General features: G+C 43.0%; 1 protein-coding gene across 6 annotated transcripts in view; it reads left to right on the forward strand.

The window, feature by feature from the left end:
• Positions 1-24,160, forward strand: part of Ten-m (teneurin transmembrane protein Ten-m) — a 196,895-nt gene that overhangs the window by 124,792 nt on the left and 47,943 nt on the right. For all 6 annotated transcript variants that reach the window (XM_065303818.1, XM_065303816.1, XM_065303819.1 and 3 more), the window contains exon 3: positions 12,639-12,851. In XM_065303818.1, coding sequence (XP_065159890.1) covers positions 12,639-12,851 — 213 coding nt within the window. The remainder of the gene's footprint in view (positions 1-12,638; positions 12,852-24,160) is intronic.

Here is a 24,160-nt window from a genome sequence, read left to right on the forward strand (position 1 = left end):
CATCGTCTGCATCAACTACCCTCAAGTTTGATACTCTAGAGTTTGATACTCGACTTGAGTTGAATTCACAAAAAAAACATTCTTTTGCATTTTAAGGGTAGTTTTTAAAAATTACTTTTAAATGATCAACTATGAATATTTTTAATTTTTAGTGAGTTAATAATATTTTTGACTTTAGATTTCTTACTATAATTCAAAGGAGGGTAAACAACCCCTTTTCTTAAGGGAGGGTTGAAGGAGGACGAGGGGCGCACTCTGGTCTTACTTTTCCTGTCTGTGTACCACGGTGCCTCCTTGGAGCGTCGTAACATTGCCGTTTATAGCCTACGCAAATGTTCTTTCCACTTCCCCATCACAACCCCCTCATCAGCTCGCATAGACAAGCAGCGCGCACTATCCCTCGAGGAGGTAGGGCCGCCGAAGCCTAATGTAATTAATTTATCTTATCTTGGAATTAATTATTTTATCCCGAATAATGCGCCGGGCGCGTGTTTGCGTACGTCCTCGACGTCTTCGGGGCATCTTCGCTCCGCGTTGGACGCAAACAATGTCCTTGACAAATGCAAATCTAATTTTAAAACTTATCGACAACCCACAAATTCCTAAATTATATAAATCTCGCGCTGTTGTTTATTTCAAAACTTTGTTATCCTTTTAAGATTTTAAAATTGTGCTGTTATTATCCCTAAAGCAGTCCGCTTAGGTTTAAATGCTCGAAAAAGTTGTTTTTGCTGAAATTCAAGTCATTACTATGCATGTCGCGATTGTTATCACTACGCCAAGGAGCAAGGAATGCGCCAGGACTCGCGTCGTCCTTAAACGCGCGCATTATTTATGAGCGTGCTCCACGAGAGTGGTGCGTGCGACAATGTTGAGACGTCATTAATTTATGTGCGCGCTCGTAAAACTAGGCGCTTGCAAGACGATTGTCTACTTCACACACGCACGATGATAACAACAACATGAGACATGGATTATAACAATAAAACTGATATAAAACACGGACCAAAGCAAGAAACTTGCGTAACAAGACAAAAACTTTGGAATTTTTGAGCGTTTTAATACTTTGTATAAGGGTTGTTTTGTTAAAGATGGAAATTTCATGTGCAAAGCCCTTAAATCCGTTTAAAAGATGTTTTTAGGGGTTGCGGTGGTTGTTAATGGATTGATTATGCGTTCTCGAACCCTCAATATGAATAAAAACTTTTTTCGGCTCGTTTTGTCAATGACACAATGATGAAATGCTCCTTCAGTCCGTCATATTTTAGGGGGATGATATCCTTTAAGGGATGTGTTTCGGGGAGGGCAGTGTCCGATTCGTGCGGTGCCACCGACAGCCCGTGACCATTAATGATGATGAATGGCAAATTGTTTCCATATTCACATTTCAACCCTTAAAAAAAGGCAAAAAAACTGATTTTAAAACAAAGAGGGTTAGGGTTAGAGCTTTAGACATATCTAAAGAAACTAGAAATATATTTTTATATATATTTTTGTATCAATTCATTACATTTGTGAAAATAAGCAAAAACGAGATTTTTTGCAATTCCTTTCATTGGTTTTCTGGCAACGCAAGAGTAAACACATTGACGTGTCGGTAACTGGGCGCGTTTCTTTAATTCTAATTAAAAAAGCGATACAAAAAGGACCGAGACCGATTGGATTGGAAGCCGGGGCGGTTTTCGGGACGGGTCGGGCGTCCGGAGCGTCAAGATTGATTACGGCATTTTTATAATTAACGGCCAATTCATTTAGCCCGGCCACGAATACACACCACATACATACGATTTGTATTTACCCGCATTCACATTCACACTGGAGAGGAAATGCCATCGCAGCTTTTTTTTGTCCGAAAGAAAACTTTTTTTCATGTGTGTGACTAAACGACGCAGGCATTAATAATACCGAATGACTCAAAGGCCGAAAAAATAAATATAACGGCCAACGTAAAAGTAAACTCGGAAAAAATATTAATTACTTTTTTCGATATGTCAATAGCAACAATAAATTACATCAAGATATGAATTTCTATTCATATTGAAAAATATATTTATTTTTGTAAGCATTTGATAAAGTTTAGCGTTGATTAATCAAATCTTGACACGACTAGTTCATTAGTTAAATTTCACGCAAGAACTCCTTGTGTTCCTTGAAGGGGCTGGGTCGGCGGTGGTGTGCGAGATCTAAGATTCCGAGTCACTTGCGGATGTTTATACATTGGGTGTGTTGCGCTGTGGTCGTGGCTTGCAACTCGCAGCTAACTAGGCAACATGTCGGGCGGTTAACGAGGAGGTCCTGCCAGCGCACTGCACACCTCACAAGGAGCGCCTCTGAACTCGCCCACGAAGTCGCTAAGTAGCAACGCAAACGTGGCGGGACGTCATGATCAAGAAGCCGCTGGTTGAACTACAACGCACAACGTGTAGTTAGTTATAGTGGATTCAGGCGGCTGGTTATGCAACCAACACTGCGTGTTTGCGCATACGATTACACAGGGCTCCAAAGAGCTGCTAACCGGAAGGTTCATCAAGGCACATTGCTTTGATTTGGTGAATTTGCTTTACGAATCAAGCTGCAATCAAGTTTTGAAGGAGAAACAAGTTAGGTTAGGTTAGGAAAGAATTTATAAAGTTTATTTTCGAATTTGTGCTTGTTTAAGGATGACCTTTGGGAGTGACAGGGTGAGAGGGGTGAAAAGGCAGTCCTGTGGTTGTCATGGGTTTGATGTGGGTCTCCCTCGATGGTATCTTTACATCTTGTGGAGTTTTTTGGTAAATTTGGGAGAAAATCTTTTTTTGCGGTTTAAATTAAGAATACTTTCATTGTCCTGCGAAAAATGCTCATATTTTTGATAGGTACATTTCTATTCGCGCACATTTGTGGTGATGATGATGGCGTATAAGTAGAGTCGCGTGAAACCTGCGGCGCGCCCGAAATTGAAATTCTTTCCGAACGCATTATCTTTATGACGTGCGATTTGGACGGCGGCGGTGGCGGCAGGCGCCCCCCACGGGCGCGTTTATTAAGTGTTCGAAACGGAAGAAATCCTCGCATGTTGGGGAAATTCCAGGAAAACAAATTGGATAATTTGTCTTCGTTTGCCACTCACCATTGATTCAACAAAAAAATATTACGGAAAATAACTTTTTTTATAAAACTATTTTAGGAAATAATGGTAAAATTATACTTTTTGATACTAGTGTAAAAAAGATTTAACTGTATACACTGCAAATATTTTTGGTTGAATTTTTGGTTTGAAACTATTTTTAGGCGGTTTACTTTTTTCATTGTGAAGCTGAAAAATACAAGAATGGAAAATGCTTTCCGATAATCTATTACGCCATCACAATGCGCGTGAAAAGCGCGGAAAAGCGCGAAAAACATCGCCAGGACGAAAACATCTGGCCCGCTCGACCCGCCACGGCTTTAAGTGAATTTTATGTTTTTCGCCGGCGTGCAAAGATGTAACAAATGATCTTTACCACCCTGAAATTTCCACCCTCCTTACTTTAAATTCAAAACACACAAAAACCCTGTAGGAAAACACAGCGCATAGAATTTTGTCTTGAACGTAAACATTTTTTCTTAGCATCCGCGCTTAAAATAAGGGTGGTTCTGATCAAATTAAGGAAACAAATATTTCAAATTCAGAAACAGGCAAAACAAATTCGATTAGAGCGGGGAAATAATTGAATTTTGCGTAAATCGATGATGCACCAGGTTGAGTGTATTCAATACAAACTTCAAGGATAACGTAACACACCCCTAAAATGCATTTTCTTTGTTTTATACGTTCTTAACATTTTCGGAATATTTTTAAACCCACGCCGAACCGATCTATAACAATGTTTTTCTTACATTCTCATAACAGGATTACGTACGGTTTGCGAGGTCCTTTTTTGCGCCGCCATAATGGAATCCTTAAAAGCACCAATCGAAAAAAGCAAAACCGAAGAAAACGGAAAGCTATAGCGTTACCATGCACACAAAATACGTAATACACTCAAGGGTAAACCGTATTTACACTCTAGTCCTGAATATAGTGTTAAAGGATAACATCTTAAACAAGAAAACCTGTTTATTTTTATTTTCCAAGGACGAACGAAAAAAATAAACACAAAAACAAATTTGCATTGTATGCGTGTGTGTGCGCGCAATTTATTTCGGTATTATTGGCTACTATTATGTCACTGCTGCTGATTAAAAGATCCTTGCGCGTCTTTAAATTGGCTTGAAATTGCATTACTTCACGTCGGCGACAATCCTGAAGGGTGGAAACTCGTTTTTGCGAAATGCGCGCGTTGGGGAGCTCTAGGTGTGTCCGTGGATAAAAATGCAAAAATGCAAAAATGAGAATGAAACTTTGTTGATGCGCTTTCGTCTTCGTCCCGTCCACCCCCCGAGTCCTAGATTGAATTGCTGATTAGGCGCTCCCGCGGGAGCTGTATAAATACGAAACGAAACTGCGCGACGAAGTATTTCAGTAATTTCATTTTTTTTTACTCGGCACAGATAAAGTATTTTCCACCCTTAGCAAGAGGGTTGTAGAAATCACCTCATTCATTGTTATTAATACACTAGGGAATTAAACAAGTTAATTTTTTTTTTCATTTTTAGAGTAAGACATTTTGTAACACCCTGTATATAGTGGTTCTGGTGGTCTGATTGAGTTTGAATTTTTTTTGAAAGGTGAAATCGATCAAATCAAAATTTATGGCTAAAAACTCTCGCTTTTTCGTCATTTTCTCATCCGCCATAAACCCCTTCAACCGGGTGGCGGTTGCAAGGGTGGAAAAATCCCGGCTCACTGTTAGTTGAGCAGCGGGCAATTTTAACAGATCGCAATTTCAGATAGTCCTCGCACAAATCCACATTAACTGCACGCACACCGAGCGAGGAAGGAAATTCGTTCGGGATAAACAAGATAGCCGGATAGCTGAATTCAGCAGTGTTTGCGTTCGGTGGGTGTGTGTTTGTCCTTGTTCACCTATTGCTTGCTGTGCGAGAGGATAGTCGCGGCTAGCACAATGCGCGCTCAATCCGCGTGCTTAATGACGCAAATTTAATATCGCCGATCGCGATATTCGCGCACATAAGCTCAATCATGAACTACCACCATATGTGGGTGGTGCTGGTGGTGGATCGAGGTTTTGGCATTGTATCGCACCGAATGCGAAAATGATTTAGCTCGGGAAATTGCCACCCCCTTGAAAACAGCGAATTTTGAATTTATTTATTATCCCGAAACTAACTCGCATGTTAGGAGTTGGAATTGCGAACTGGGAACAGGAGGTGTCGGGACTATAAAGTACCCGGGAAAACTACACGCTCCATGTGCCCACTCACTTATTGTATTCAATTTCGGAGTTTCGGCGCGAGTTGCTCCAACTCTTGGCACAGGAAATTAAGGAAATTAACACTATAGTGAACTGCGAATGCCAATGGAACGCGAAATGCTCGTTTTTGGGCCTGAACACAAACGACATGGATTTTCGGCACTTTGCCCAAAAGGGCCAAAATTTAATTTTGATAGTTTACAAAATTTTAATTTTTATACTGATTTTAATTTAGGCAAATAGTATATTAAGTATCAAGTGCGCAAGCTCCACCCCGTGACTAAAACTTGTGACTAAAGTACTTTAGTCACGGACTTGGCCGTATGTGTGTAAATTTTTTATGTCAAAAAAGTAACAGTAGAAAAACCAAATTATTTCATTGGCTCCAGATCTGATATGAAATTTGGCACAAAAATTACCTAAAAAATTATAATACTTTGGCAAAAAATACAATTTATACCTTTTAACCTACTTCTTTTCACATGCAAATAATATGCCTCAATAAAAAGCTTTAATAACCTGTAGAAATGATAAAATTCCATTAAAAATTGTAGAAATTACGAAGCATTTTCCGCCGCACGTCAAAATATCACGGAATCAGAATCTAAAGTTTCAGCCACATTGTGCCGTTTTGTAGCGCTGATAAAGCGTTCCCTAAAGAGTGTATAGTTTGAAAGGGTGCCCCGGCGTCGGGGAATTTCGAACTGTTGCGAAATGGGGTGCGAGTAAAAATAGTTGCGACGTTTCCGGGCCTTCTGGAACGGAACGCGCCGGCAAATGTGTACAATTGTAATATCTCGTGCCTCTTATCTGAGGCCATTTGGCAAGCGACTTAATCACATATAGGAAAATTTAACTGTGTGAGGAAATTGTGGAAATGTCGGCCAAATCTACACATTTATAATAAAGCCCCTAGACCGCCCCATGACTAAACATACAAAGTGTTCAATAACATCAATATAAACATCAATTTTATAGAAATTTAAATTTAAAAATAATAAATTTTGAGTTTTTATCAAGACTTGAAATAAAATATTTTAAAATTTTGAAGGTTTTGTTGCGTTGTTTTGATTTTTTGAGATTTGCAAAATGTGTACTCTGTATTTTATAGTTGTATGTGAATATGTGAATGTAGGGTTGTTGGCCTACCCTTGCCAATGCAGGGTTGAATGTGTATGGTTTGGGGGATGAGGTTGGTGGTGTCGCCGTTCGAAACCGGTCCAAGATTTGCATTTTAAGTGCCATAATGGATTTGTTTGTTGTATACTTGTGTGTTTACGGCCGACGGATAAATTCCGCTTTCTGGAGGGCCCGCCGCACATCCACAATGCGCACGCGATAAAACCCAAAGGGTGCAGCCGGAACGAAAACAGTAATAGCCGGAAAAACTAGTCCGCCCGCGCGGCCATAAACGGAAACGCGCAAATAAAAGAAACTGGAGCGTAAAAACTGAAAAACAAACGGAGTTATCAGATTTATCCCCTTGGAAGAAAAACATCTACACACTTAAATTTTAAATTTATTGAATAATTAAGACGTGGGATTAATTTTTAACACTCTGTAGAATTTGTAAAACTATGCTATTAGAATGTGCGAATTTGATGTTGTTTATGCGACTATTAGAGGGGGATTTTTTTCCTCATCGCCGCCGGCGACGATCGTCCAAACGCTAACGAACGCCGCCGCCGTCAATGTTGCCGCCTCCGATGCTTCCATTTCGATATCGAGCGCACACATCGCATGCTCGTTATCCTCACTCTCCGTCACGGACGAAAACGTTTTCGTTTTTTACGCTTATTTTTTTCTCGTTTTTGCCATGCCTTTCGGACGTTTTCCTTTTTTGAGGACGGATAACATGACACCGCATCGTGCACGTCGACACGTAATTAACGAGCATTACCAATGAAACATTTTTTCATTTATTTAATCGTCACATATTTACAGTCGAACGGCGAAATTAATCGCGATCAATTGCACTCGCCGTGGAAAATTTGCGATAGTTTGCGTAATTTTCACAGTAAAATTATAAATAAAACATTTTATCAAAGAGAAATAAATTTTACATCAAATTATCAATATTTCAAAAATTATTTGTTTAAATTTTTGAGTTATTAAGCCGCCAAATTTCACTTTTAAAAAATTTATACAAAAATTATTTTAGGAAACAAGTAATTACTTTCAGTGTGTTAAATTAAACATATATTTATACATTAAATAAAACTAGATTAAATTTTTAATACGACAGTGAAATTATAATTACATTTTAATTAATAGTAAATACACAATATGTCCAGAAACTTTATTACCCAATATTTTTTATTTTGCATTGCAGTGACACAGTAATTCTTTGATATTTTATACACTATTTAAAATAAATATACATACTGTGTCTGCATGTGAAGCCAGATAAATTCTCCATCACTTGATGCATTGTCTATGCACCCACGTCTTGTAGCAACTGCATAAACCAACGCCAAAGTTGCAAGTTTTTTTTTCTGTGGGCCGCCATGATTTATGTATATCATAGACAGATTGCGACTCGCAGCTATTTTCTTGTTTACGGCAAAGCCTATCCTCGCTGCAAAAGGTGCATCCGACATGATAAACAGCGTGTGCATTCGTGACGGGCGCTGTCAAAACGTACTCGTCCATTCTAACAGGCTCGTTTATCTAGGTGTGTGTGTGGGACGGCGCCGATAAAAACATGATGTATAGAATCGAAAACGCGCGCCGGGCGCAACTATCAATTTTCCCGTCTCGGCCGTGGCGTCTCGTCGCGAAATAAATGTGTAAATTATATTTCGCCCGACGTTGGTGGCAGCGCGCTGCGCGCTCGGATACTTTAAATTCCGCGGCGTTGGCGTAAGCCCGCCGAGGATTTCGTTTCTATATTCCCGCCGGCGGAATAGTTGCGCTCGTGCGGCAGGAGTCGGCAAAGTATATCATTATAATGCGAAATAGTGCGCGAGGCGGCGCCCGTATTCGGAAAGCTGGGGATTAATCACACGTGCGCGCGAGTGTGTCAGTCGGAGGTTGGCCGGATTGGCGGGGATTAAATTAAACTTTCCTGCAAACTGCCGCGAAACTGGAGCAAACGCATGCTTAATGCGACTTTGAACTACAAATTACAACAAAACCACAAAAATAAACCCCACAACTTTCATGAAGCACTTCGTGGAACACCTTGTATACAAAACAAGCTTATTATATTAATGTGCTTCATTATAAACTACAATGATATACTTATGTGTGTTCCAAATAGTTCAACTCAATATCAAATTAGACCTGATTAAATGTCTCGACGACCGAATGCAATTAGACGACACTAAAGCTCCTTTCAGCGTACGCAGTCAGACATTGTGGTTCTATCGAATGACCGCTAATTGACGTATGATACATACATCAACAGCCAGACCTATTTCAATGGCAACTATCAACAGTAAATTGAGTAATTTATGTAAATATGATTTTTTTGAGTTTATGGTTAGATTTTTGGCATTTTATCGGGGGCGGTTGGGAGTTGGGCCGGTTGAAAATCGACTCGTCGCCGCGCGCGAAGATTTCCGAGTTGGCGAGTCGCGCCGGATCGTTCGCGAACCGCCGCCGACACGCCGGGGGTGGCAAAGCTCATGCGGAAGAGCGAGAGCTTTCGGGCCGGGGGCGGCGGCGGGCGAGGCGTGCGGTCTGCAGGATCAATACAAGGACGGCGCGCTCACGCCAGCCGACGACGTGCATAGTGCCTCCAAAACGTTTACACTCGTTTTCCAAATTGCAAAATAGGCCAAACAAAATTTTTTGTGTTTTTTTTTTGGCATTTTCACATGAAACTGTACAAAATTCGCATGATTTTCCTAAAATATCATGAAAATATTTACTATTAAAGTTAATTTATTGTATAAATCATGATATTATGTTTAGGAAAATCATTTTTTGATAAATTTGCGACTGTAACTCCTGTAACTCTGACAGTTTTGGTTGAAAATTGATAAATCCAGTCTGTGTTTGAAGCCATTTAAATGATCGAGCCCCCCTCATATGAGATTCCGTCACATGCGCGGCCTCGTCGTTCTCATCCGCATGGTTGCAGCTTCAGCCGCGTTTTGTCTTCATCTCTGCGCTCTCGCCGCCGCCGCTGCTGCGGTCGTCATGGCTGCGTCCGTCCGTCGGCAACACTTGTCCTATCTGTTGAACGCATTAACGCCGTTAGTTATGCACGTCCATGAATAATTTACACTTGACGAGCGCACCAGCCAGCATGCCATCGCTTTGTATCCCTTCGATGGCGCGCTGCATTTGCACTTCGCCCCACATCGACGCATTAACCAGTTAATTTAATGCGCGGTGCTTTTTTCGTGCGGCGGCGATGCCGAAAAGAAATTACGCTCGGACGCGTGGCGTTAATTCGATGTAAATAAGCTGATGAACGCGATGCCTCCGAGCGTTTCGGAGTGTTGTGGGTATGTGTGTGTGTATTGGAGGTTGGATGTTGGGGACCGAAGGGACATTACGGCTGTTTGGCCAAACACTGATGAAGGCATGATGCGCGTGTCTCCCGACGGCAATTTATCACCATCGGTGTCACCTACGCAAACGCCTCGCATCGCTCACAGCTCACCAAATAAATAACAACAATTTTCATCGCTTTGTGACAAAAATTCAAGCTAAATTTTCAGTAAAAACGAATTTAACTGGTATAATACAACACACAATCGATTATTGTTATTTTTCTCTTTTTGAGATGAGATTGATACCGATATATGCGCGCATATCAATATGTCAATTGCACATTTACCCTTACCCCTTTCAGTATGAGCAATACCGCATTTCAATTCCAATTCAATTGTAACCCCAACTCGTGCGGCGCGCAGCCTTTGGTGAGTGGGCGACCATACTCGTGACTGCGATAAGATCTAATCGCATGTCGTCGAAAGTAATCTCTACTTAAAGCCGTCACATTCATACTTCCTGCCGCAGCCATTGCACTCATACACAGGATCCTCCCATCGCCAGACGCAAACTTTTTCCGCTGCAACTCAAATAGAGTCAATTCAGGCATTCAAACACTTCAAACATCTCCCAGTATAAATAATTCACTCGAATTTATCCAGTTGATCAGGATTGAATCGAGCTTAGTGCGGGACAGATTCAATATTCATTCCTTGTAGGATCTCGTCTAGTTGTACTAGTTCAAGTCGTGATGGACCAGGGCACGTGCCGGGCAAAGTGGTGATTTCACTTCGATATCGTCGTTGGGCGTTGGGGTACTAAGTGCAACAACAATGAGATCAAATTAATTATCAAACCCCTTTTTGCCCTGCAAACCGAAACATGCCCCCAATGTCTGTATTGTCTTTCATTCATAGAATATCCTAGTGATTACATAGGCCCAACAACTTTAGACTAGAGAATGAATAAATTATTTGTTTCTGGAAAAGATTTTTTCCTTTTTGATATTTCTGGAAGATGGTTTTGGGTTTCTGGTACGCAACCACGAAATAGGCATTAACATTATTCCCGTCATCGCTCACCATCACCAGTGGGTTGCTGGTGGTGCTCGATTCTGTATTGCTCTAGCATTCGGTGGTACTTCCGCCGTCGCCGGTGAATAATTTAGCGGTCGAGCAGCTGCGCTTATCAGATTCGAGCATTTTTACGTAGTGACCTACATTCGCGCGCAACTGCGCTCCTCGCCAGAGGATCATATCGTGTACGTGCCGCCGCCTTCACTGCCGCCTTCGACTCGCGACGCCATCGTTCACTTATAACAGACATCAGTTTTGGTCACCGGAGACATATTTCACTCCGCGAGCAACCGGGGCATGTATCGACTTACCAAGTCAAGTCAACTCAAGTCAGAACCCTCACAGAACTAGGGAACTAGTCTATATTGTCTACAGGGCCATAAAAATATCAACTCTGTTATCATCATCATCATCATGTGTGGTGTGGTGGAATCTAGGAGGGTGAAAGTGTAGTCTATTTTTGAGTGGATCCTGATTCTGATTCGTCGTTGTCGACTGTGGTGGCAATCAGGCAATGTTGAATTTTGAATTCCCACGCGGGGCATTATGCCGCGCACCTCGTCATCGCTCATCGGGACTCTCTGGAGGCCCGGGGACAAGGCGGCGTAAGTGCGAAAGAAGCGTTTGTGAGTGGCGGCGACGGCGCGCGCGATTGCCTTATGGCACGCGCGGCGCTGTCACATCCCCGCGAGCATTGCCGCCTCCGCTGCCGCGCTGCCACCATCATCCGCGCGCTGACGTAATTCGCCGGAGCTCCCCAGGGTGCCCACATGATTGCCAGCGCGATGCTGTATGAATACAACTAACCATTTCTCGAGAAAAAATCCAAACCGAAAAATCCACAATTGAACAAGTTGAAAATAAGGTGTTAAAACGTGCTGCAAATCTTTAATCATAATAACTATTGTTTTCTACGAAATTGGTAATTTTCTAGTTTTCACTTAGTTTAACGTTTCGGGCTGGATTTTCATGATTTCTTTATTTCTCGCCCTCGTCGGTTTTGCGGTGATGCGTCCGGAAATAGATTTATTGCCTCGACTATTACTCGACGTCTTAACGGATTTATAGCTTTTAATAACTGACATGCGGTCGGGAAGAAAACTTTCTCGCCACTTTTCCACCTTGAAACACCCTCTCAACCCCTCCACACCACCCACTTCCCAAAAACACTCCACTGCGCATTACCACTTTTCTACCACTCTTATCATCCTCCATCATTAATAAAAATTAATATCATTTTTGTCATCATCGCTAAAAAAAAGTCCGCCTTTAGTTTTCTTGTTGTTCTTTTCGTTCTTCTGCTCTTATATTGCATTCGCGTGTAACTTGTTTACAAACTTAGTTACGGCAGGCTGGGGGATTCTGATTTGTAAAAATAAATTGGATGTGTTTTTTTCTTCGGTTCCCTCCGACGCAGATTTCAGGTAAAACTCTCCATCAAGTCGACGCTTTTCATTATGCACTTACAATATATGCAATTTAAAGTTTCCTTCCTTTCAGTTGCTCAGTTTCTCAGTCCTGCTTTTATTTTTTCTGTGCTATTTTTTGCTTTGCTTTGCGCTCCCTACTTTCTGCAGCGTTTGCATTTGCAGTGCGTCCGATGAATTTAAATTAAATCCGTAATTAATTAGGATTTTCTGTTTTTGAGCCACGCGATTTTTTTTATTTCAACGAGGCCTGAATTTGAATTGAATTCCCTCCTCTTTGGATTTGGCCGTATTTACCGGAATTGAGGCACGGATAAATGTTTAATGTTTTTTGCGTGTTTGTGTTGTTACAGGGAAGGGGCGGTTGTATCCCGCGTACAGTGTTAGCGGCTCGGAGGGTGAAGAGTCGCCGCGACGGTACGCGTCGTCGCATACCTACCAGCACCCGCTGTACCAGCAACCCGCCGGACTCAGCGACACCCCCTCGTCCGAGAACGCCTCGGACGCCACGCTCACTGACTCGGAGCTGGCCCTAGCACGCGATTCCACCCTTCTGGTTCATAACGGTGAGTGACTTTACACATTTCCATGCTTTGCCAGACGCGGCGACACCTTGCGACGGCAAAAAAAACCACGCCATCGTCCGAAAAAGCGGACAAAATGTAATTAAATGATAGATATCTTTATATTGCGCTCGGGTTTTGTGCCCTAGTAATTTTTTGCGTACGCGAAACAAGCGAAAGCTTGACGAGTCGGCTGTCAGGAGCCGACTTTAAAGAGACGTTTTATATTTGCGACGATGACTCGGCGTTTTTTCGACGGTTCTTGCCACTGACATCAAGCAAACCAGACGTGGGACAAGCAATCTTCTAAAAAAAATTCTACCTCAAGTTCTATTTTCTCTTTTTTTCGGATGGGGGTTATCAAGATATTCTACAAATTTCTGTTGTATTTTTTGAAATATTTTCCGAGCACAACTCTAAACTCTTGGATGTTTAATGTTGGATTCTCGGGATTCTAATTTCATATTCTGCGCCGCGCATAAATTACAGCTGGTGGCGGCGGTGGGGGCGGCACAAGCGGTTTTCTAAAGATCGTACCTTTCGTAGGGTGCTGGCTGTCGGAGAGGTGTGAGCCGAGCGGGGCGCGAAGCGACGTCTGACGCCGCCCGCCGGTAGCCGTCGGCGGTGGCGGCGAGAGGAAGGCAGTTTATCACAATTTCGGTTCGGCTTGAGTTGGGCCGCTTCGAGCCAAAATAATGCGTCGCTTTATTTTTCCACAAAAACGCGTTTTTATTCACGAGATTAGATTTCAAAACTTTGCCACAAAGAAAAAACGCAAATTAAAAAAGCTCCCAGCTTTATAGTGATGTTATGAGTATGAGTAATAGGCGTTATTCGCAATTCTGAAGTCCGTGGAAGATATTTTATTATTTTCTCGTCTTCCAAACCTGTTTCTAGACTTGGCAATTGCTCGTTTCTTCGCTTGCACATTATTATAATACATGTAATTTTCACCGCAACAATACTTCTCATACTGAAGAATACAACGCAACAACACGGCACGTAACAGAAAACAACAGAAATTGCGAAATGCAAATCCAAATTGCGCTCATTATCTCCCAAGCAATACACAATGATATAATAATAGAAACTCGTGCAACGTCCTTGATATTTACAGCGCAGTAAAAGTACCAACAACAAAACATTGCGTTAAATCAAAAGCTCAGACATAAATATGAATTAATAAGTCACTCATCTCAATTTCTAATTTTGATCAGAGTGTAAACAACGTGCAATAACAATATCTACTCTATGCAGTTTGCACGTGTGTTGTTTGGCTGCCGCTCGAAAGCTCAGGAAGCGGGAATGCGCGTCGAGCCAAACTCATTACTGTAATGAAACGATGATTCAAAGCGTAGACCCTATTAAGGATGCGTAATGACTCTGCGCGTTCCACTTACATCGCCACGTTGGTATTTCACTTGTTACAGATGCATCGCAAGACATAAACTGTCAACTGATTACAATTTTTATGGTTAATTGTTTAGAAAAAAGAAAATTCTGTAGTCAAGCGGCTTCTGCGCTTTACAACCCTCAGTGGACTCACTTTGTGCGTCAATAAAAACAGGAATGAGCACACGCGTGCACGTTCCGCTGGCAAAGTGCTAATAAAAAGCAAAGTGCACCTTGGTTCTTGGACCTTTTGGTAATTTGGCTATCTGCTATATCACTTTTTGTGTACCTTTTTTTTTTGTTCTACTCTACTTGGTCTGACTGATGATGGTCCACTCCGCTGGACAATGAGTGTTTTTATTATCTTCATAACACAAAGCTGAACTAAACCGGCCACTGCTGCCGCCTCTCCCGCAGGTCAGAGCTGATAAGGCACGTGTCAGTCCACGTGGCGATTATAAAAATAACTTCATAATCTCCTGAAATTTTTATTATTTTTTATGACAAAAGTTTCAATTCATTAAGCCTTCGCACATTTTTGTTTATCTCTCCTTTTGGTAATGACCGTACGTCACCCGTGCGGCTGGAGTGAGTTTATCCCGACATGGGTTAGACTCCATCCGGTTTCCGGTCATTCCTGTAATATATTTCTGAACTCCAGACATCCAAACCAAACAAGTTGAGTATTTATTTGCTTCTGTGGTCACCACGGCTGGAATTCGGATCGCCCGGTATTGGTGGTGGTCTTGGTCGGCCCATTATTAAATAATATTTATGGGGCAATTTAAAACGGGAAGATAAATGCGTGCGTGGGGGTGTTGTGCTCACATATGAAGATATTTATATTTTGGGGGGATGTCGCGAACAACAGACTAACAGAAACGAGCAGGGGCGGTCGGAAACAACACACGTGGATGAAGGTGCAAGGGGTAAAAGACCCCAGCAGCATATCTGCATATAAATAGAGATTTTGTGCATTCAAAATTAACTTTTTATTTCGATAAAAATCAACTGCTCGCTTTTTTTTATTAAGTTTATAGCCGGGTCATGGTTGGATTACCGTCATGACCTATCTTATTATTCCCGGGAGAGTAGAGATAGAGTGATCGTAAAACTTATATCATCAGTTTTATTTTGGAAAACGATGTTTCCCCACTTTTTGACCTGCGCCAGACCATAACCATATAGGTATCGGTAATTGGGTCAAATGTTCTTTTTGTGGGTAGCCCGCAATAAAGTAAAGCAGCACCTCGTGAATCCTCTCCGCTCTCACTGAAAAACGGATTTGCGCTTCCCCAGCTCACGGAAATAAAACTCAGCGCGCCGACGCGCCGAAAAAAACCACGCGCCATAAATTATTTCGCGTCAGGTTTGCATATTTTATTATCACATTATGCCGATCTATATGGGCAACGAGGTCTCTACCCTTTTCACTCGCAGCGCTGCCGACACTTTCAGGGGTGGATTTTGCCCAGAGAAACCGAGTGTAAGTGACGAAGCCATGCGCTTGGCGCTCGCCTGCCAAGTACAGAAATAATTCCTGCCTGCATGCAGAATTTTGGCAAGTTTGGTAAAATGAGAAGGGATCCAGGGTTTGGGGACAAAGTGGAAAGTACAAATTCTGACCGTTCGACAACGCGCGGGGGCGCCGAGAACGTAAATTAATAGAAATCAACTTAATTAACCTTTTCAATGCCCTGATAATGCAAGGTTCGAGTTGCGATGATTAACGGGAAACAGAGGGAAAAGTAAAAGGGCTCGCCAGGTATTGAAAACGAAGCATTACACCTTCATCAGTGAATACCCGAAACCTTTGCCTGGGTTGCCGAGCAGAATGGTGAATATGAGGCCAAAAGGCTTTTAACCTTTTCGGGAACGCCGCCGACTAAGGGTGGGAATAGAGGGAAGACGCGAGCGAAACACATAGACGTCATAACTTCCTTTCCAGACATTACCGGACTCGTAAATCAAACGCCATATTGCGGAAAGCAAAGGAAAGACGCCAACCAAGAAGCAGGTATTGACTTATTCCAGAATAATTTTTTATGGATAGCATAGGATTAATCTGGACTGGATAAAACAATATATAGTATTACATTTGATCCTTCAGTTCCTGCATCCGGGAGGACAACATATTGCGCATTGTGATCTGGCATTGTGCAGCTCATGATAGGGTATTATTGATGATCGTTATCGGAAAGCGTCTCCAGGGAGCGTTTGGCGTAAGTCACACGGCGTTGGCAGACATCCTATATCCTATTAGCGGGATGATCCCCGCCTGGTTCGACCGGCCCCGGCTTTTATCGAGCGCGCCGGCGAATATCGCATTAGCTCGGCCGGCGTCGGCCTAATGCGACTTGCCAACCTACCGACCAACACTAGCCGCGCGCCAACTATCAACCGAGTGTAGTTCACATGTGGGACTCCCAACGCCAATGTGGAGCACAACAGCCACTTAGTCCTTTAATTCCGCCACTGTCGTTATCTACATCAAGCAACCAGAGCGCAGGCAATCGAATTGAGCTCGACGCTCGACACGACATTCGGGAATATCCGGGAGCGGCTAATAAGATGCGACGCCAACTACAAATCTTGTTGCGTTTGCCAACACTGCATATAAATAATCAGGAGTTACTTCTAGCGTAATTACAAGGCACTAAATTCTATAGTTTGGTAAAGAAATTGAGGTTAAATTGGTTAAGTAAGTTGCGCATGCGCGTTAAACACTAGGGGCGGAGCAAATTTACACATTTCACCTCATAAACACTACAGAAAATAGCTTTTTGTTTATTTTGTTTACTTGCAACATCCTGTAGGATTGAAACCCATCGCAAACACATAACATAGACCGACAATAAAGATAGCGAATATATATTGCCAGATAGATCTCGTGCCAGGGCTGCGAGTTGCTTTTAATTGCCACATTTATTTAACCCAACTTAAGAGTTCATTAACTAACGCTCTTCAATAGTAGCTTCATCCCGCGGGGTAAAATTATTTACTCTTAAATTTAGATTCGTTGTTTTCTACTTGAAACATAAAAAAACTACTTCAACGGAAGATAATCATTCTCTTTCAGTGCATCCTCTCGTATTGAGAGGAAAGTCGATAAAGTATAATCAAAGCTGTTTGAGCCTAGACTTCGTCTCTTCGTATCCTTTGAAGAACTAAGTGCAGAAAAATAAAACGGTGCAAATTATAGCGCGATACAAGTTTTTAATAACAATGGAAAAGTTAATTTTAAAAGTTTTCATCAATTTGCATTCGTAACTAATTGTTTAAACGCGTCCCTTATCTGCACACCCTGCACACCTTTATTAGATGCCACCCTCGTTGTACCGGGTTTCGAAATCCGTTGCCCCATCGACATAAACTATAGTTATGTGCAAGACATGGATGTGGAGCTTCCCCTAGTCCTAGTTGATTCCACCCCGCCTGGCCCACGTCACTGGGAAGTTACACGCGCCGTTAGCCCGCGGACCTCCGCCGCCGCCGTACGTGCTGCCCATGCTAATGTTGCACCTTGCCGACATTGTTTCACCGAGATAGTGTAAAACTGTGTGTAGTTAACTGCGGTTGGGTTTTCCCACCTCTTCCAGCAAAACCCCGGCGCTGTCTACCCACATGACTGCCAGTGCTTTGCCGAAGGGGGCGGCTTGTTAAAAGCCCCGCGCGCCGCAAAACGCCATTCGGTATGCCGCATACGTTCCGGGACAGTTACTCTTTTTTGTGATTGTGTGCCGCACAGAAACAGCGCGGGAATATAAAATCTAAAAAAGTGACTCTTTTTTCAATTTTGTAAATATAATCTCGACTGAAGAAGAAATAACATCAACTGTGCGCATTTGATTCTCTTTGTTTCCGCTGCTAATACGGCTATTAGCCTAAACAAAACATGAAGCATAGTAGCACAATCGTCGTCTTTGATTATTGTCTAAATTTCGTTCCGCGTGTTGTTTTCTAAGCTGTATTCATTCATTTAGTCAACTTTCTGTCGTCTTTTGTCGTCGCTCGTTGTCGCTTATTGTCTTTTATTCGCCTACTGTCTTCCGCGCTGAATGTCAACCATGTCGTGTGTATGTGTGGACGTGAACTGAGTCACGCAGAGTTTCATATTTCGATCTCTTTGTGCTTCCCGCGATGCTGCGGATGACGGGAAAACATCCGAAACTCACTCGTTCGCTTCGTTCGGCGGCGGCGGTGGCGGCGCGGGCGCTCGAACGCCTGATTACACAACGCGTCGTGCTCTCGCGTCGCGCCGCGCTTTTGTAATTAAATTGTTTATTGTTGTTTCCGTTTGTTTGATTAACTAATTCGCCGCGCATACCAGTCTCATTCGGACATACTGCATGTCACAATAAGATTGACATCGGACTATTAAACAAGAAAAATTTAATTTTTTGTGATTAAAATCTTCAATTATCTCAGAAAATGGCTTTTTATTTATAAAATATTTATTTATTTTGTAAATATTAAGTGAATTTATGAGTTTTTTTTTGCCTTTTTGTGAAAGATTTTGATGAAATTTATGTAAACACTTGGTGTATTCCGCTGTACCATCTCGTATCTAGGCAATTTGAGCTCATTTGCAATTGTAGCGCATGCAAGTCGTCACGCAGTCTCGTCACAGCCGCCTCCTGCATTAAGCAGTCGTAGAAACTTTTGCTTCCCTTTTGTTCCCAATTATATTTCACACGATTTTCCAGCTAATCGCGTCCGACGTGTGCGTGCGTCGTTTATTTTCCTCACGCTTGCTTGCAAAACAAATGAAAATCAACAATCAACTTTCGCGAATGTCAATTTGCGAAATTTCAACCTTCCGCCGCTCAAATTTAATTCCCCTTCTGGTAATACTATTGACAGGTGATTTCTGCGCGAAATTACCCATATTGACGTTAATTTATAGCGCCAACATGTGGCGCACTGTCTGGATTCCTGCCACCTCGAGGATTTCCACCAATCTCGAAATTGTCGTTGTCGCTGTCGCCGGGTTTCGGCTTCCAGACGTCAATTAAAACCTCGCGCGTTGTGCACATGTAAGTGAATTAGATTTGCGTCACATAATCGGCTCCCTTTGCGCTCGTGGATGCATTTTCTGCGTGAAGGGTGTTTTCCGCCCTGGGTCGCGATGAATGGATAGACGGATGGATGGACGCACACCAAGCCCCTTAAGATCTTTCGTCTGAGGATCCGCACATATACGAATGTTACTTCCGCGTGCTTAACTCCGATATACCTTCTTCTGCTTCTTGGCGAGTTCCTGGTAAGGGTTGGGAGGCCGTTCGTCTTTTTCGTCTTTTCGTCTTTGGCGTTTCGTCTTCATCTTTTCGCACGCTTGGATGCGTGCGTCGTCATCAAAGCGAGCGCTTTTGATAAACCGAGCGTGCTGCCGCTTACGCCTCAGGCTGCTCTTCAAGACGACGAAGAAAGATCCCGAGTCCTGTGTTCCATTCCAGGACTATTTCGTTGACATCAAAAAAATGATCAGGAATCAACTAAAATTTTACAATTTTCGTGTTGTTCATAAGGCAACTTTTAAAATACCGTGTTTAAAATTTGACCCTTGGCAGACTCGTGGCAGTCGGAGCCTCGCACGCCCTTTAATTACCTTTGTTAATCCCAGGCATAAAGCCGTCGCTAATTAGCGCATGTCGGCGCTAATACATCATAACTAAGCAATTAAACGACGCGCAGCACGAAGCAAAGTTTCGTATTTCGCACGCTTCGGCTTGACAACGTGTTCGTGATCATCAAAACCAAAAACTCTTGACTCAGCATTATAGACGACTGCGCGCTGCCCGCTTCAAAGTGAACCTAAAAGTCCCCATGAGGTTCACACCGCCGACGATTTTGATACTTTTGTAACATCCCCTAGTCGAGTTTATTTTTTCGAACCATCAAACACGTGCCTCGTGCACGTCCGTCAGCTTTATGTCGCTCCCGGCCACGTGGCGCATTATCGCCGTTCATGAGCGACGTTTCATTATTAGTTATCAGTGTCCATCATCATCGGAGTTAATCTTTAATCTAGTTACACTGAAAATGATTTATAGCGTTTGGGTCGGCGGCGCTAATTTAGAATATATTCAAGATTCGAAAATTGGGGAATGTTGGCTTAGCTTAGTAAACACCTTATGCCTTTAGGGCAGGTGGAATAGATGCATGTTGCAAGGATGATGGCTTGAATCCTTGAAGTGTTTGATTTTACTGCTCCTGTGTGGCAGTGCTACATCAGCTGGTCCGGAAGTTGAATTTTGGAGTTCCATCAGAAATTGGAGTCGGAGTTGCTGATATGAAAGCAAATATTGCTCGAGAGCGCGCCGAGTTAGTTATGTTGTTTCATTGCTTTGCGCGCGCAAGGGTCGTCATAACAATCCCCGTCTTGGAAGAATCTTCCCGGAAACGGCCTGGGAGTTGCTCGCCCCGGCGGCGCGCAAGGTGCGGGACGAGTGGCATATGGAGCTAACTAGGACCTTGTGCAGAGGCTGTGTGGCACATTTCTCTCGCTCTCTCGTCGTTTCTACATTTTCACGCTTTCCATTCCGCTAGCGGGGACTTGAGGCTAATATATGTATTTTCGTCTGAGGGTGGCTGAGGGCCGCGCGCTAAAAGCTTTCCGCACTCGATCCATCCCTTGAATCAATATTATTCCAACTAAGGCGAAATATATTTTTCCTTCAACTTCACCACATCCAACACATCAACATCAGTTCCAGTCTTGAAAATAGTCATTTTATCAGCCTGTGTTGCACTCCACTGTGACCTGATAGATACGCGCCGATAAATAAATATATCAATTTTTTCCACGGCGCGTCTGGAACGTTAAAAATTATCCGGCTTACACGCCAGGAGCCACGAAACAAATTGCATACAAATGCCTTCAGGCCGCAAACACGCGATTTATATCCATCCGTATCCATCCCCTCGCTCGCGAAAAACACAACCACCTCGGAAAGCGGTTTGCATCAGGCATCAGACTTAGGATGCGGATGCGGCGCGTAAACCCTCGTAAAACGCGAAACTTTTAGCATAAACAAACACATGTACCTATTTTTGTCTCCTCCGCGCCACACACAGCAGAAGACGAATTGTAGCGCCGAGTTGAACAAAATACATCACAAGATATCAGAAAATGCAATCGCACGATGTCCCAAATTTTTTCGGGAGAGTACGATGCCCTTGTGAAAGGACGCACGACTTTCATTTCCAGCGTCTTGCATCGCGCGCGCCACGTGGAAGCAATCGATTTATTTTCCCTCCTTGGTTGCCTCCGGTCCTAGGCTGCTTGTCTTACGTCCCAAAGTGATATAAGTCATATATTGGACGGAAGCGATGAACGACGAAGAGACGAAATTGAACCGAAACTACCGACACATAAAGATCCGTCGAATTGGAGAAAATCGCACATACTCTCCGATTCACGTTCCAACCATTCGAAATGTAGGTGGGTGGGGGTAGAGAGTACTAGGTACTAGGCCCGGGAGGCTGTGTGACCCGATGAGGCTTTCTAAACGATGAATCCGGTAGCGGTAGGCTTTAACGAAATGTAATTGAAAACGAATTCCTTGCTTGTTCCTCAGTCGCCCGCGTTTCTTTGCACGTCGTATATGGATTTTCGTTTTTTTTTTCTTTTCGCTGTGTGTGCCCCGATCGCCTCCAATCTCGATTTTTATTCCCGCTCTCCAATTCCCAGCATCACTTTCATTCCGGTTCGATGCCGATTCTGCCATTCGCCGATACACTTTTGCTCTATATTTTCGGCGTGCGGAGCATTAAACATTTAAACTCGGTTTCGCTCGCTTCATTCCCCTATTGAGAGCGCAAACTAATCGATTTTATTTTTCTTGTTTCAGGTGAGTGAGCATTATATTAATCAACTGCCGAAATGCCATTCGACGTTCTGGTGAGCATGAGCACGATGTATAATTGAAGATTGAATTTCCCATCGAATTGCGAATCTATATTACTATAATTCAAACTCGCGCGCTTCAGCTCGCATCCTAAATCTTTCGCATGCTGAATGTTGAATTTAGAATGAGGGTAGGTGGAAGGGTGCACGTGTGTGCGTAATTTGGTGATTTTGATCGTCGTGTGTGTGTGTGTGTTTGGGCGATTAAACCAACTTCGGCTTTTAATCCTGCTGATCCACATATTTCTGATTTGATGACATATCAAAATGTACCTGTCGCGTGCAGAATTTATGCGCTCGATTTATACGCACCGCGCCGCGACCGCGAACCACGGTTGAATGTATTTATGACCGTTTTTTACTCACCCTCAACACAATGTGCGCCTGCAGTGATCGGATTAAAATCGACTTTTTGAACAGCATATATCCCTCAATATTGGAGGAATATCTTGGCTTTTCACTCTGTACTCTCGCTCACATCATATCAGCATATCTACGCATAACCCCCACTTTTGCTCGCATATGGTTCTGATGGGATGCGTTGGGAATATAGGGTGAAACGTCCTTATCAAAGCCATCAAAAGACGGAAAACGATTGCGGGAGTTTTTCGTCGGTGTAGAGGTGTCGTGACTCGTCCGCCTGATTCGTTTCGGCATTGGGTGAAATATGACTGGGAAGCAGGATTGCTCCCCGCGTCACCCCAGTTTTTTTTTCGATATCTGCGTACTATATCCGGGAATAAAGTGTGTGCGCGCTGTGCCGCGCAAAACAGAGCAGAACAGCGGAGCGCAACGATGATACTGAACAGACACCGAGGCGAAATGTGCATCCCGCGGTTGCTGCAGCAGCCTGCGCACGAAATAGACAGCGGGATGATTGATTGCGACCACCTATGTGCATGTATCCCACCCAATCTCCACCCTCACACCACATGGTTTCAAACTAATGTATTTCAATATACCACGCGTTCAATACACCGCAAAATATCAAAAATTTCGCTAATATTAAAATTCAACCTACAAAGGTGATAGTAAAATATAAATTTATCAGATTAAAAATTAACACATTTGATTAAGGTCATAGGTTGGGAGGTAATACCAAAATTTGGTTAAAATATCACAATTTTGAAATTTGAATTTTTAGTAGGTGGTATTTTGGGATGAGATAAACGCTTTGGGAAAATGCATCAACAGCAATACTGTCACGAGTGATGTGCGGTGGTGGCGGCGGTGGCAGTCACCTTTATACGAACGACCTTTATGCCATGCATCGGCACATACCGGTTTGCCACCCCCTTCGCCCCCAAGAGGGGAGCGTGGCCTTCCGCTCATTTAATATATCCGCATCGTGCGGGTCGCTTCAAAGGGCCGTCGCGAAATTTTATTAATATTAAATACCTAATGCCTTTCAAATTCTCGCCCTCCACACACATATTGCAAGCACATCACTGCCCTTTGGTTCTAAATAATTTCCAAGCTTCCTTTTCATCGTGGGCGGGTTGAGGGGAATTAGACAACACAAAAAACAAATTTAAATTTGCAATTTTGCATTACCTTTGCGTGGGATATTCGTATTTGTGGGTTGTTGTGGGTGGCGCGAGTTGCTTATTTGGCGGTTTTATTATAATTTCGACGCTGACGACAAAAAGACGAGCGAATAAGGAGTTTGGGGGTAGGAAGTTGGGAGTGTCGACGATTATTATCGAAGCGGTTAATCTCTCCCGGATTATTTCTATTAAGCAGGGCGCAGCGTTCGAGGCGCTTCGAACGCTGTTTTCTTCCCGTACCCCCACCACTTTTAGCAAGCCAGTGAACGCTTTATTGTATGTAAAATGGAAATCCGGCAGTTTAATAAAATTTCACTTTAATATTCGACCGACGGGCGGCTGGGCGCTAATGCTTTGCATCCATCTACCCACTAGAACGGGTGGGGTTCCAAAGGAGCCTAACGTCATTATAGCAAAAACTCCTGCAAAGAATGATTATTAATAGGGTTTGTCCTTTTTAAGGA

The sequence above is a fragment of the Atheta coriaria genome, unplaced genomic scaffold (assembly GCF_025399875.1).
Source record: "Atheta coriaria isolate IRGN ID8LTWV9N9 unplaced genomic scaffold, Caltech_Dcor_3.1 hic_scaffold_5_pilon, whole genome shotgun sequence".
Lineage (NCBI taxonomy): Eukaryota > Metazoa > Arthropoda > Insecta > Coleoptera > Staphylinidae > Dalotia > Dalotia coriaria.